This window comes from Lagopus muta, chromosome 2 (assembly GCF_023343835.1).
Source record: "Lagopus muta isolate bLagMut1 chromosome 2, bLagMut1 primary, whole genome shotgun sequence".
NCBI classification, from domain to species: Eukaryota; Metazoa; Chordata; class Aves; order Galliformes; family Phasianidae; genus Lagopus; species Lagopus muta.
The window spans coordinates 93842540-93855934 of record NC_064434.1 but is presented as its reverse complement, the minus strand read 5'-3'; the positions used below and the strand labels follow the sequence as shown (position 1 = coordinate 93855934).

General features: G+C 40.9%; 1 protein-coding gene across 4 annotated transcripts in view; it reads right to left on the bottom strand.

Moving 5' to 3' along the window:
* ATL2 (atlastin GTPase 2) overlaps positions 1-13395 on the bottom strand; it is a 37402-nt gene that overhangs the window by 13565 nt on the left and 10442 nt on the right. For 3 of the 4 annotated variants that reach the window (XM_048934770.1, XM_048934769.1, XM_048934771.1), the window contains exons 2-5: positions 7919-8199; positions 3261-3395; positions 1751-1855; positions 739-789 (exon numbers count right to left, since the gene is read on the bottom strand). In XM_048934770.1, coding sequence (XP_048790727.1) covers positions 739-789; positions 1751-1855; positions 3261-3395; positions 7919-8199 — 572 coding nt within the window. Of the gene's footprint in view, positions 1-738; positions 790-1750; positions 1856-3260; positions 3396-7918; positions 8200-11603; positions 11804-13395 lie in introns of all 4 variants that reach the window. The other variant, XM_048934772.1, reaches the window with a different exon arrangement.

Sequence of the window (13395 nt, the reverse complement as noted above, 5' to 3'; positions counted from 1 at the left end):
CCTTTCAATCAGATGATATATAAATAATCAAGCTGTGACAAGGTCACAACCTGAGCACAGGCAGACATAACTTGATACAAAACTGCTTTTGAAGCTACAGGTTTTAAGTTAAGGAGATAAAGCTCTTGTACCATTCACATGAAGCCACAATTCAGTGACATTTGACTACAACATCCCATTAGAGGATGAAAATCTCACAGTAGAAAGTGGACAACTCTTATGATTTTTGTTTCCAGACTGAATCGGACTCTCTAGCAGTTTCTCAGCTGAAAAACTAGAAAAGGTTTCCAGGCAGCAGATGCTCTTTCTTCTCCAAGTCACGCTCCCAAATTTCAGTAGAAACCAGTTATGAAACACTGTCAGTTTTCTAATTTTAGGGAAAAAAGAAGAAATATTGGAAACTTCTCATTAAGTGCTCTCAGGAATTACTTCCCATTCTAATCCTTTCTGGAATTTTGGCACTTCCTGTATAGAGAACAGACTTTCGGAAGACTTTACCAAATGAGAAGTTTATGCTATATTACTTTTATGCTGTCAAAGAGGAAACATCACAACATCATGGAGTTGATGCAAATAATGTTTTTATAGGCAGCATTAGTTTTAGCATCAGGTCACACTCAGTGCTTGCACTAAGTACAAAGCAGCTACCAAATCACAGTCCTATCAGTAGTAAACTTAAGAACAATTTCAAGATTGTCAGCTCAGATGTAGCTTAACATAAGTTCTGTATATTCTTACCTGCAAATGTTGAAGGTCATCTTCCTGAATATTCTGGGACAAGTTGTATACCTAGAAGGAACAGTAAAGAAATTAAAACATGACTTGAAACCATTATCTTTTATGTAGGCTCCTTTAGACCTCTTGAGTATTTTCACCACCTCCAGAAACATCCAACTACCTGAAGGCCAGTGTCTGAAAACCAGCCAAAGCAAACACTTCAAGAGAAGTCACTACCTTGACCTAGAGATAATGACAAAAAAAAAACAACAAAACACTGCTGACTACCCTAATCCTTCTTAGAACATCCTCTTTCCAAGGAAAGAAGTGATAAAGAAATCTAGGAAGAATGCTGGAATGCTTCTAATTACAGCACAGTGGTGAGAGGGAAGGACTAAGATGGGCATGTCCATCTGCTGTTCTCAAGTTTAAGTGCTCCTGTGGCATCATCTCTATTTTAAAAACAGCTGGGCAGATGGTTCACCAGCCCTTTTTGCTCTCAAATCTTTCCAGAGAAATCTGACTTTCTCTGGGGAGCTCACAATTGCTCCAATGACATCAATACTGAAGAGCACTTAGCTCAAGGATGCATCAGCGATCCACACCTTATCCTAACAATAGGAACAAAGGGGTGGAGGTCAGAAGCAGGGTTCCACATCCTCCTGTTACTTTGATGTTTTTAGTATTAGTAGCTGTACCTTTAAGAGACTGCAGTGTAATTTCACCCTAAGCTGTATTATCTAAAGTCTTAAAGGTTCCCTACTGTATCAGTACAGGAGTGGTTGTTACTATGACATTTTTGTTTGGGATTTACCAGTTCACTCAGCAATTTAACCCAGCCTGGTCTTGGATATCTTTCTGGAATCAAGGTTATCTACACAATACTGCAAATGGACCATTAAATATGAAAGCATACATAATTACTGGAGGAAAACGTGCAGGTGAACTTCCTAAGCATAGCTAAAGAGAAAGTGCAGACTCAGGCAAGAGGGTTCCTATAGCTGCCATTATTTGTCAGCACAGGTATTCTCACCTGGACAGAACTTGTCATGGTGCTCAGGGCAAAAACCGTTGCACAGTCTTTGATAGTGGATTGGCTATCAAAGGCACCTTGGGTATCCATGAGTAGTACAGCAACCTAGAGATTTTTGAAGAGCAGCAACAGTTAACAAAGTTGTTACAGTTTCAACCTGTAACAGCTGTTACAGGTCATTGGGGCAAATTGTGTTTACAGTACAGTATTGTTTCTGCTTCCACACCTGCTTATTAAAGCCTCAACTAGTTTCCTGTACGAACATTTATATATACCTACAGATTAGCAAGCAGCAGCTACATAAACACATCAGCCTTACGTCCTTGGTATTGCTACGCTGTTCATCCCCTCCCACAGAAATAACATCCCACAGCCCAGTTAACAGAAAGGTGGCTCTTAAATCACTGTAAAAATATCGGTCTCAGCTTTGATAAGTTGTACTGGATTGTCAACTAACTATGAGATGGTCCCTTTAAAAGACAGATGTCTTAAACTAATTATTTTCAAAAGAAAGCTAGACAAATGGCACATCTACTGAAGCGACATGGAAATGAAGTGGTCTTAATGATAAGATTTAATCTGCCCAATACCCATCCTTGGGACCTAGTACAACTCCTTTTTTCTTTCAGTTGCAGACAACAAATAAGCAATAACAAATAAGTTTGTTGCTTTTTTTTTTTTTCCAGAGCACCAACAGATCCTCATAACTCAACTGCTTTCCAGTCAGAGAACTGCTTGGTTTGCTCTAAAGCATGGTAAAATCAGCTTCCCATACTAATTCATCATCAAATGTTCTCACTGCACTTCAGTAATATAAGGACTATGGAAGTTAAATAAGAGTTTACAGTTCAGGAGAACAGTTAAGAATACAGTGCTGATGTTAGGGAGTAAATACTTACTGGCAACACTGAGACTGTTTCAGCATGAAAATAAACATCTGAAATCAAACTCTGTAGTTACAGCAATTTAGAGTTCAAAGGTGCACCAATTTTGATAAGTACAGTTAGTATATAAAGTATTTCCCACAAGTAGATGTACTTTGTTTTTATAAGCCAGCTGCTGAACTATGCAGAACAACCATCTTCTGGCCACTGAAGCTGCATTTCTAGTGCTTACAGCTACATGCTACATGTCGCCAGAACAGTTACAAGCCAGAACACATCTCAGCTCCAAAAGCAGTATTTGTTAGAGCTGTTCTTATCACAGCACTTGCCTGTACACTGTATTTATAACCAACATAGTTTTAGAACATTCACAGGATAACCCACCCATTGGCCTGGACAAAACAGACTTCGCCAAAGTAATTTTAAAATGGACTATTGTTGGAGATTGAATACCAGCAGGAAAACACACACCTGCACTGATAGAAGGTTTCCAAATGCGTTACATAGCCAGTGAATAGAAAGGAACCAACCGATGTTTGAATTGCCCCCACAAAACCCATGGCATTAAAACTCTTCACCCAGAGGCCAAAAATCACTAAACACAACTGTTTAAATCAAGCACTTACCTTTGTTCCATTGGGTTTATCAATTACAAACACTTCACTCCAGATCTGGATGCCAGTGGTTTCCCGTTCACATCCACCTCTCCATGTAAACCCAGTCAAAGGCTCTGTGTTTCCACCTATCCAACAAGGAGAAGTCTACAAAACAAGAAAAAAAATCTTATTTAATACCAAGGGTTTTTTTTTTCTTATTCCAAGTATGTTTTAGCAGACTTTCATACCGCTCTTTCATTTTTGTCAAAGCTGAATAGCAACATTACATTAAGAATTAAAAACCACAATGCTCTCAACTGTACATTGTAGATGATAAAAAAAGTTTGTTTTGTGGTCTATTGCATTTCAGCAGTTGCCCAGATCTTTACCCACTGAAGAGTGCACATGTGTAACTTTCAAGTCTCAAGCGCTCAGAGTCAGGATGAAAACAGCTCAGTTTCATCCATCAATTCCACTTTGCCTATTCTTCCTCTCCAAAACACAGTTGTAAACACCATGTATTGTAACTTCAGAAACAGCTGAACCTCTGCGAGAAACAGAGAACTAATTTCAACTTGATCCTCCCCCTTCTCCGCTGCAAACTGGTCAACTGCTGAAATTAAATAAGCATCTAAACCCCTGCACTAACAGAGGCAAAAGTCAAGAATCCCACTGCTGCTTGCAGAAGCCAAAAAGAAAGCACAAGGATTAGAGGATTCCTATACATCAGTCACAGAAAGTACTTTTCCCAAGTGATTAGTATTCACCTTACAAGGTAAAACTGAGAGCCTGATGTGTACCTATCAACACATGCATGTTACAAGCTCACAGGCCAAGTCTTCTGTGTTGGGAAAGGCTGCTGGGCAGTCAAATACAGACTGAAGCTAAGGTCTGGCTGCTGGTATGGTAGCAAGATCTTCAGTCCTCAAGGACTGGCAATGAATGGAGCACTGGCTCACATAGAGGATTCCAGACACGATGTGAACAGATTTAGCCCACAAAAGCAGCTTACGTACTGGGGAAGTAAGGAAACATGAACAGGCACTCTAAGGAACTTCAACTGTGATAGGTTACACACACTGAAATCCTGGAAAAGCAGGAAGCAAATTTTTAAGTGAAGAGGAAGCTTAGGGAAAAGCCTTTATAACGCAGAAACAGATTTTCAATGAATTTGCCTCTGAGCACCCAGAGAATATCAGTAACAAGATAAGTGTGCTCATAATGGAGGTCAAAGGGGCATCTCCTCCACTCACTAAGCTACAGCCTAACTTGCTAACTCCACATCACATCTTTTCAGAATAGCTCACGACAGACTTCTTCACATCTCAGAGAACATCAATGATGTGCTGCACATACAGAAATATTTGCTGTGGATAAATAAAACTGCTTATTTCAAAAGGAGGAGAAAAAAGTATGCTTCATACACACTGTCACCTTCTGCAGAGAAAATCCATGTGCTAAAAGGAAAAGTCAATTAAGCAAATCTGCATCAGCATCCTCCCAAGCTAAGTGCACACCATTCATCTTTGCTACTTGGATCATATATGGCAAAAGCAAATCAAATGAGCAGATTAAAAAAAAAATACAGAAGATGTATTCGCCTAAGGGAAGCAAACTACTGCTCTTTACAGGTATTTCTGTCTTTGTCTTTAACACACACATATACCTACAACCAATGAGAAGAAGAGTAACACAAAAATATTCCCTGGAAGCTTTGATCTTTTTGAGGTTTTGTCTGTACCCCACAACTGCACACCCACTGACTACTGCAGAAATCAGAGCTCCAAGCTTGCTTTGGGACTCAGTACACCCCAGGACAGATCTCTGCAATGCTGAATCAGATCTCACAGACGTACTGTAGCTGACTGTAGCTTTGCACTTTTTTCAAAAGCAGTTGTTACGTTATTCAGCAATATAACCCATTACTCAAGAGGAAGAATACTTTTTCCCAATTTAGTCCAGACATATATTGCCCTATGCACAGAAACTCAGACCAAAACTACCCGAAGTTTTGACAAGTATTTCAGTGAGAACTGCATAAAATCACTTTTTACTTCATGTGATTCATGCAACAGGAGACATTAGTGCCTTAATAAGCAGAAGTTCAGCTCAAGCTGCTTCGTCCTGTAGGCGATGCAGACAAAGCCTGGGTCTGACTCTGAGCTTTGCATTACTTTGAAGCATTCCTAGCTTGGCTCTCCTTTCCAGGGAACAATGTTTTAACAGCTTTCATCCACTAAGCTGGCTTTTGGAAGGCTTTGCTCCTACAGGAAATCAAACTGTAAGAAGCACCATAATACTGTATTAGTCTCTCTAAATGTATTTCATATCAAAGAAAGGTCCAATGCAGCTTTATTTCCTTAGTGCCATCAACGTGAGGTGCATCTTGCAGATTAATACAAGCTATGGTCACACCTCTAAATAATAAAAGCTTTCCTATTTAAATTTACCACTGTTACTGCACCCAATTCTTTATAAAGCTCATTACGCAGAGATCACAGGATCACTGCAGCAGCTTTATTGAACACATACTGCTGCTATTCAGTAGCAGCTCCTGTTCCATCTCAAATAAGCAACGATAACATTAATTATCAGTGCTTGAAATGAGATGCCCATTCTCCCTGAAGTCAGCAGCCACTTTCAGACTTGTAAAACTTCTACGTTTGACTTCAGCAGCACAAGTTAGATTTTTAGAATGGGAACTTCCTACATGACTCTTAGCTCTTGGTCTTAGACAAGAAAATGGGATGTCACCGTTATTTTGGCAAGGTTTTCATGTACTTTAAGTGGAACAGAATATCCCAGGATTGCTTGATTAGCGTATGAATTGAACATGGATGCACTGGTATTTTGTGCAAAGGCCAACATTCAGTTCACAGTAAATACAGACTGTAATAAAGTTAGAGAGATCAGACTTAAAAGTATTATAAAGCCCCACCAAAGCTCCACCTCCCCTCCTGTACCAAAATTTGTGTAAGCATAGATGACACCACCTGACATAAAATTCAGCAGGCTCAGAAGTAGAGGCACTGCACTTATCTTTCCTCATCCCCAAATTCTATTATTCAAGTTTGAAGCTGCTCTTATGTTTGTCATACTCCTCCCCAGAGCCAGTTTACGTCACTGGCAGGAAACAATTCAGCAAAGTGCAGCATCTTCTGATGCATCCATGAGCACAGTCAGCTCAGCTAAGGGCCTGCGAGCATTACAGCTTGTGAACACAAATGCCTGGCCAGAAGCATCGCATGGAGAGCAAGACCTCCTCTTTTTAGGGAAGAGATAGCTGTAACACCAAATGGCTGAGCTTGTCAGCAAATGGTATCTAAAGGACACCTATAGAAAACTGAAAAAAGTGTTTGTATAGTACAGTGAACAGAGAACATTACTACACAAGATTGAAAATGTTCCAATACATTTTGCTCTCTGCACTTTTATTTTGCAATCTGAAAGTTACAGTATTTGCTTGAAGAGCAAACCTATTTTTGGGATAACCTATTTTTGTCTCCACTTAGTGCCCATTTAGCTCAGAGGGCTGTATTTCTTGGGAGTTTTGTTGCTGATTGTTTTTGGGGGGAGGGGGTATTATTATAAACATGACACTACAGAAGGTTTATATACATGAAGAGCCACCCACTGAACAGCCATATCAATGAAATGTTTATTTCTCTGTAGCCTAAAAGAGTCTTAAGAAGTTGCAAGTACCAACTTACTATTTAGTATTCCTTCTGCTACACCCTTAGTGAGTGTCTTATGGAACTTTTGGCAAATCAGTGAGAAGAATTCAATAGCAGGCATTACTTGGAGTGAGGGAAAGAAAGTCTCCATCTGCCAGCTACCAGCAGCTTCTTTACAATATTCCCATATTTCCTGAAAAAGCAGGGGTCGCTTGATTTCTCCTCAAGCCAGCTAGCACAAAGGCAAGTTTCCACTACCATGAATTCCAACTCCAAGAAGTGACCAAAAAGGAATTTGTTCTTGTTCTGTCACTTAAGACTTTCAAAAAGCAGCAAAGTACTGAACTGTTAATATTCACTGTACAAAGAAACACATCACAACCTATGACAGGCAGATGAATACATTCACAGGAGGCCCTATGCCACCTTCTGTATCAGCCAAAAATTCAAAACATAGTAGACAAGCCAAAAGCTACAAAGTAGAGGAATTAAACTTCAGATCAGGCATTAACTAATCAATGACTGAAAAGCACCTAAAAAAGTTCCTGGATTATGTTCAGGGACACATTCCTGTTTGCCACATCTCAGTAAGCAGATTTAACCCTCCAATAGCCATCTGCTAAGATTCTTTTTGCAGCAATGGATAAAGACAGTGGCACAACATGACTGTAGGAGACCAAGTCAAAGGAATATTCTTCCAAGCCACTATCTGGATAAGACCTTCTGCAAACCTCAACTAGAAGGCCACTGTGATCACCTGACTCAAGATCTTCTCAAGTCCACTTACATCAGGACCCCAATAATTTAAGCAATAACTATAGCAACTACATATTGGACAACCATCACCTTAAATACACTTCTTTACAGAGTCGTAGCACACAGCAGCTGGCTTCCCTTCTTCCTCTGTAAGAAATTTTACCTGCTGTATTTGTACTCAAGTCAACAAATACAAAAGTAAACAACTGAAAGATCACTTTTTTTTTTTTGCTGCAGGAAAAAGGCCAAATTACTCACCCTGTTATACATGTATCTAAGCATGAAGTCCAGCAGAAAAGATTTTCCTTTGCGGAAAGCTCCTGCTACAGACACAACTACTATGTTAAGATCTTTGATGTGTTCTTGAAGCAAGATTTTTTCCAATGCTTCTTCATCTAACTCAAAGTTATGGTCATCTTCATGAGCGAGAACAATCTGTATGGGGCGTGGCTTATCCAAATCCACCTCATCGTCTGAATCTGGCATGACATCCGAGTCAGGTAGGGCATCCTCCTCTTCTTCCTCCTCATAATGCTTACCTGCAAATTGACAGGTTACACTGCATTAGTAAGTCAGACCTTAAGACACCAGACATTTCTATGAAAATCCATGCTTAGGATCTCATTCCAGCAACAAGAGTAATGCAGTTGGGAATGCACATGTGCAGATGAGATCAACAGCTGCTGTCTGTACATCTTCATGAGTTTTGCACATCGTCTGCATTTCAGATTCCAGCATTCCACATGTTTAAGAAGTCACAGAAGGAAACTTTTTCAGCACCAAGACCTTTCAAGGCTTCTTATATGCAACTTGCATTAAAAATTGCAGGTTTCTTCTTTATCTAGGAAATATTAGTTAGTTTAACACAAGCTCCAAAGAGGTAAAAAAAAAAAGTTTAGGTAATCACCTTCTGCTGCTGTCAAAATGTTTTCAGTCCGTTTTGGTTACCAACATGTACAAGCAAGACCAAGATTACAACAGCAGATGATGAAATTCCTTTCTAATTCCAACACCTGCTTCAGTTCTCAAACACAGCAGAATGCCTGTTCATTGCCTTGAAAGAGGAAAAACCTCACACACATGTATAAGGAGTAACATCTTGGGGTCTAAAACAAAGCGAGAAACACCAAAACAGTTCCCACGCTGTTTTTCTGACACATTAAGCATGGTTCAATAACAGCAAGTACAAGTTGCTACAAAAAGAAAAAGTTAAAGAACATTGGGAGCTCATTTTATTCACACTAAGAATCAATAACCTTTGAGAGTCCATTCTTTCAGTAGCTGGAAGAAGGTCAGATTTAGTTACAGAACTCCATGTGCACAAAGCTGATTGAGGCATCTCCCCAGCAGTTAAGTATGTGGGAACATCAGTGTATCAGCTTCACTGTGTTGGATGGCTTGTCATGCCTACATTCCCTAGCATGGCTTTTATCAAAGAGAGGAAGCAGCTGTATGTAGATTTGTTATTACCCAGCCCAGCGTTCCCTGTGGAAGCAGACCAGGAGCAGTATCACAAGGCACCACGGAACCCATGCAGTTGGACTCATACATGGCAGAGATCCTGCCAACATCCACAGGTTCAGCCAAGTCATTCCTGCCAGACTATGCATCTTAGATCCCATCCCCAGCAAAAGACTTTGAACAGTGCTCCAACACACTGTTTTGTTGATGTAACAAGACATTTGAATCATTACCACATACTTGAAAGCCTGGCAACACAGTGACCCTGGAGTTTTTCCAAAGGCTGCCTCTTTAGCCAGTTCTGACAGCACTTCACTTTACTGTAAATTAGAGTGGACAACTCCATTTTCAAGCATTGCACTTGTGTTGCTCCAAAGGTCAATGGCAGTAAATCTTTAAAAATGCACGTATGTATTGCTTTGAATATAATATAAAGCCAGTGTAGAACTTCAGGAGGAAAGAGTCTACCTATAAATACCTGGTGCCACAACCAAAATATTGGGGGGTTTTTGTCCATGGGGTGGCCTACGTGGATCTGGGCTTGCAGCCACCAGACACCTATCACCTTTCCCAAGAGGAAGAGAGTCCTTGGGGAAAAGCCAGTAGGGCTTCAAACTACGTTCAGGAGAGGGGAGCGATAGTTGAGTCTGCCCATGCGCAGATTGCCTGGACATGTGGTAGATTCTCCATCCCTGGAGACATTCAAGGTCAGGCTGGACAGGGACCTGAGCAACCTGATCAAGCTGTAGGTATCTCTTTTCGTTGCAGGGGAGTTGAATTAGATGACCTTTAAAGGTTTCTTCCAACTCAAATGATTATATGGTAATCTTGAGTGTTTAAATCCTAAGGAGCTAGAGTTAAGTTATCCAGCATTATCCAAGTGAGTGCACAAAACAGCTCCCAGCAGCACCCTAACCCAGTCTGGCTGACAGAGCAGGCCAAAACATTCAGCTGCACCCACAGGCCTGATAAACAGGAGTAGCTTTAAGATTAGCTATCAGTTGGACACCAAAGTACATTGACACAATACTGGTCACCATTTCAGAAGAAAAACTCCACCTTCCTCCTAAAGCTTTTTTCTTCTCAGAAGTTGAACACACACTCTTTTTTGAAAGAGTTTCACAAAACAGAATTGGCCCCATATAGGAAGCATTCTTTGTAGGCCAAAAAACATAGAAGATAGCCCTTGTCTTTTTGACAGAAAGAGAGAATAATTCTATCGATAAAAACATTAAGTAGGAAAAAGCAGCTTTCAAGTTCTAGCAAAGTATACCTCTGCTTTTACATATCCCCTAGACAACGTTTAACTCTGCTTCGTAAAAGCCTTATTCTTAAATCTGTTCCATTTCAACTGCAATAATGCTTCAGTTTTGTAAAGTAAAATAGACTGTGTTGTGTTTTTTATTATCAGGGCAGTGAGGCACCAGCACAGACTGCCCAGAGATGTGGTGGATGCCCCAACCCTGGAGACTTTCAAGGCAACGCTGGATCAGGCACTGGGCTACCTAATCTAGTAGTGCACGTCCCTTTCCATTGCAGGGGAGTTGGACTAGATCACCTTTAAAGGCCCCATCCAATGCTAAGGATTCTATGATTCTATAATATCAAGCAACATCTGCGATTTCCCTGAACAGGAGTCAGACACTAACCACCTTTTCCTTCCTGGAAGTCAACAGACCCTTAGCAGATCTCAAAGCAAGAGCCTTAGCAACATTCTTCTGCCAATACATAGAGCAGCCACCCAAAGCCTCCTCAAGCCAAAACACCTTCCAGACAAACTAGTAGTATGATCTTTTATCATTAGTTTTTTTTCTAAACAAACGTAATCCCTATCACAAGTTGATAATGCTATCAAGAGCTTGGAAGTGATAGGTCTGCTAAAGGTCCACAATGCCTTGTTAATAGTCTTCTGCACCCTGCAGCTTAAATAACAGAGTATGGAAGTTTAATCTCTAGTCCTGTTCAATGTCCATTATATTTTACTTACCAACAGAGACTAGAAAGAAAAGTCCAGTGCATCAAGTCAGGAGGCAGAGTGGGTTGGTTTGGGATATTCTTTTGTTGGGTTGTTTAGTTTTTGTTGCTTTTTTCCCCCCCTCCTTCAGGGGAGGGAAGGGAAGGTCAGACTAGACAGCTTAATATATCTCCAAGTTCCCAAACTGCCTACAGAAAACACTATCATTGCCATGAATCAAGCACTTTGAGGGTGGAGAACTACAGTGTTGACAGCTGTGAAGGAAACTTGATCCATCCAGAAGAGCTGGTTTCATAAATCCACTCTCAGGTGGCACAGAATACCCTGCCTTTCAAGAGATTTTAAACCAGTTAACTGGACAAACATTGCAATGTTAAATATGGTAACTGTGGAACAAGTACTACTGTTCAGCCCAGCAACAAAACCAACATACGCTAACCTGCCACTGGCTCCCAGGCAGATATCACAAGCTATCTGGCCTCTTGATATTACTTTCTGACTGCTTACCCTGTCACTTTGCTAGCTGCTGTCTCAGGTAGCACCGGAATACTCTGGAAGGCTTCCTTGGAGGCTTCGGAATCCTGGGCAGAAGGATCGCATTCCACTTCTAAGAACTACTTCCACAGCAGTGTCTCAAAACAATGATTAGGAGAAGTCCCACTCCACAGTCAATTTTCATCAAAAGCTGCAGGAGCATTACAGTAAGCCTGCATGTAGTTCATAAAAGAAATGTGCTGAGCACTGTAAAGTCAAGCCAGGATTGACGAAGTGCAGAATACTCCTTACTGCTCTACTCATCATCAGTTGGGTGTTCTTGTTTTTCCTGGTTGGTTTGGTGCATTGTTCCCCCCCCCCCCCATTCCTCACCTATCCCAACACAGACATAGTGCACAAATACCAACTCAATTTACATGTATTTGTCCTACACCTCATCTAAGGACCACACACTGCTCTAGGTTCTTCCAGTACTCCAACAATGCAAGCATAAGCAGTGGCTTTCCCAGAAAGGTCATCCCTGCCCTGGAGTGTTTCTAGACAACTAGACAGTAGTTTGAATTCACCAAGCTCACAGCAACCTCTCTGTATAGGTCTCCATGACAGGGTATTCAGATTGCAGAAGAAGCAATCTAAGTAGTTGAATTCTGTTGCCTTGGGTGGATTTTTTGTTTGTTAGTTCTTGTTGTCAGCTCTTTTTTGTTTTGAAAAGCTTGACACTGTGGGGAAGTCCAGCTCCATTCCAGAAACGGGGTTATGGTCGCAGTGCACTCATTCACAAGCACTTGGAGAAGAGTTTTTTCAGAGGCATGGCATAAGGCTTGCCTCCATGTTGGAAATGCCCATGTGAATGGAAATGCCCACAGAACACTGGACCTAAGGCTTTCAGTACCTACAGAAAAGCCTCATCTGACAAAACATATGGCATTCATAGAGTTCATAGAGCAGTGATAACATGCCTAGAAAGCCACAGCTGAATTTTTTCAAGCAGTACATCCATCCTTTGAAGCTTCTGCACTATTAAACTAACGTACTTTGGTCTGTAGTCACATACTTTGTTCTGGAAGAAGCTGATGCAGAAAGATCACTGACTGGACTTGCCCTGAAGCCTGCTGTCCATTCAGCCCTATGACTACAGTGATTTGCTAATCACTCCCTACTCCATTTCAGCCCCTCACAGCTTGAATAATTCAGATTAAGAATTTGAGCTACTGCAATAGCTTCCTAAGCCAGGTCAAACAGCCTAGGAGATGCAGGAGAAGCAGTCACAAAAGTAGACAGACTTGAATGGAAGCAGATACAGCCACAGGAACCAACTTTGCCCAGCTTCCCCAGAAGTTCAGCACTCCGCTCAGCAACCACTACAGCAGGACTACTGACACAACAGCTAAGTATCCAAAACAAGCAACATTTGTTGAAATGCTAAGCCAGATTGTGAGAACAGTAGCTTCTTGTGTAGGTAAAGAGAATATTTCAATTGAACAAACTCAACTAAATAACCCATTTCTTAAAGTATGAAGTAAAATGAACAAAAGCTAATTCCTGCTTCCCCTAAGGGCACAGTGAGCAGCTGATGACCTATTTGTCCTCCAATGTAAGAACATGGGAACAAGAGCTCAACTTGCATGCTATGAAAATAAAAGAGACAGCCTGCTTTTAATGCTTAGGAGGAGGAACCTGCATATTCATTGAACCAAAGCATCAGACCTACCCTTAAGTTTCAACACAAACAGAGCCTGAGCAGGTTAAACGCATCACTCACGCTCTTTCATAGGGTTAAAAAAACATTACATAATTACTAAAT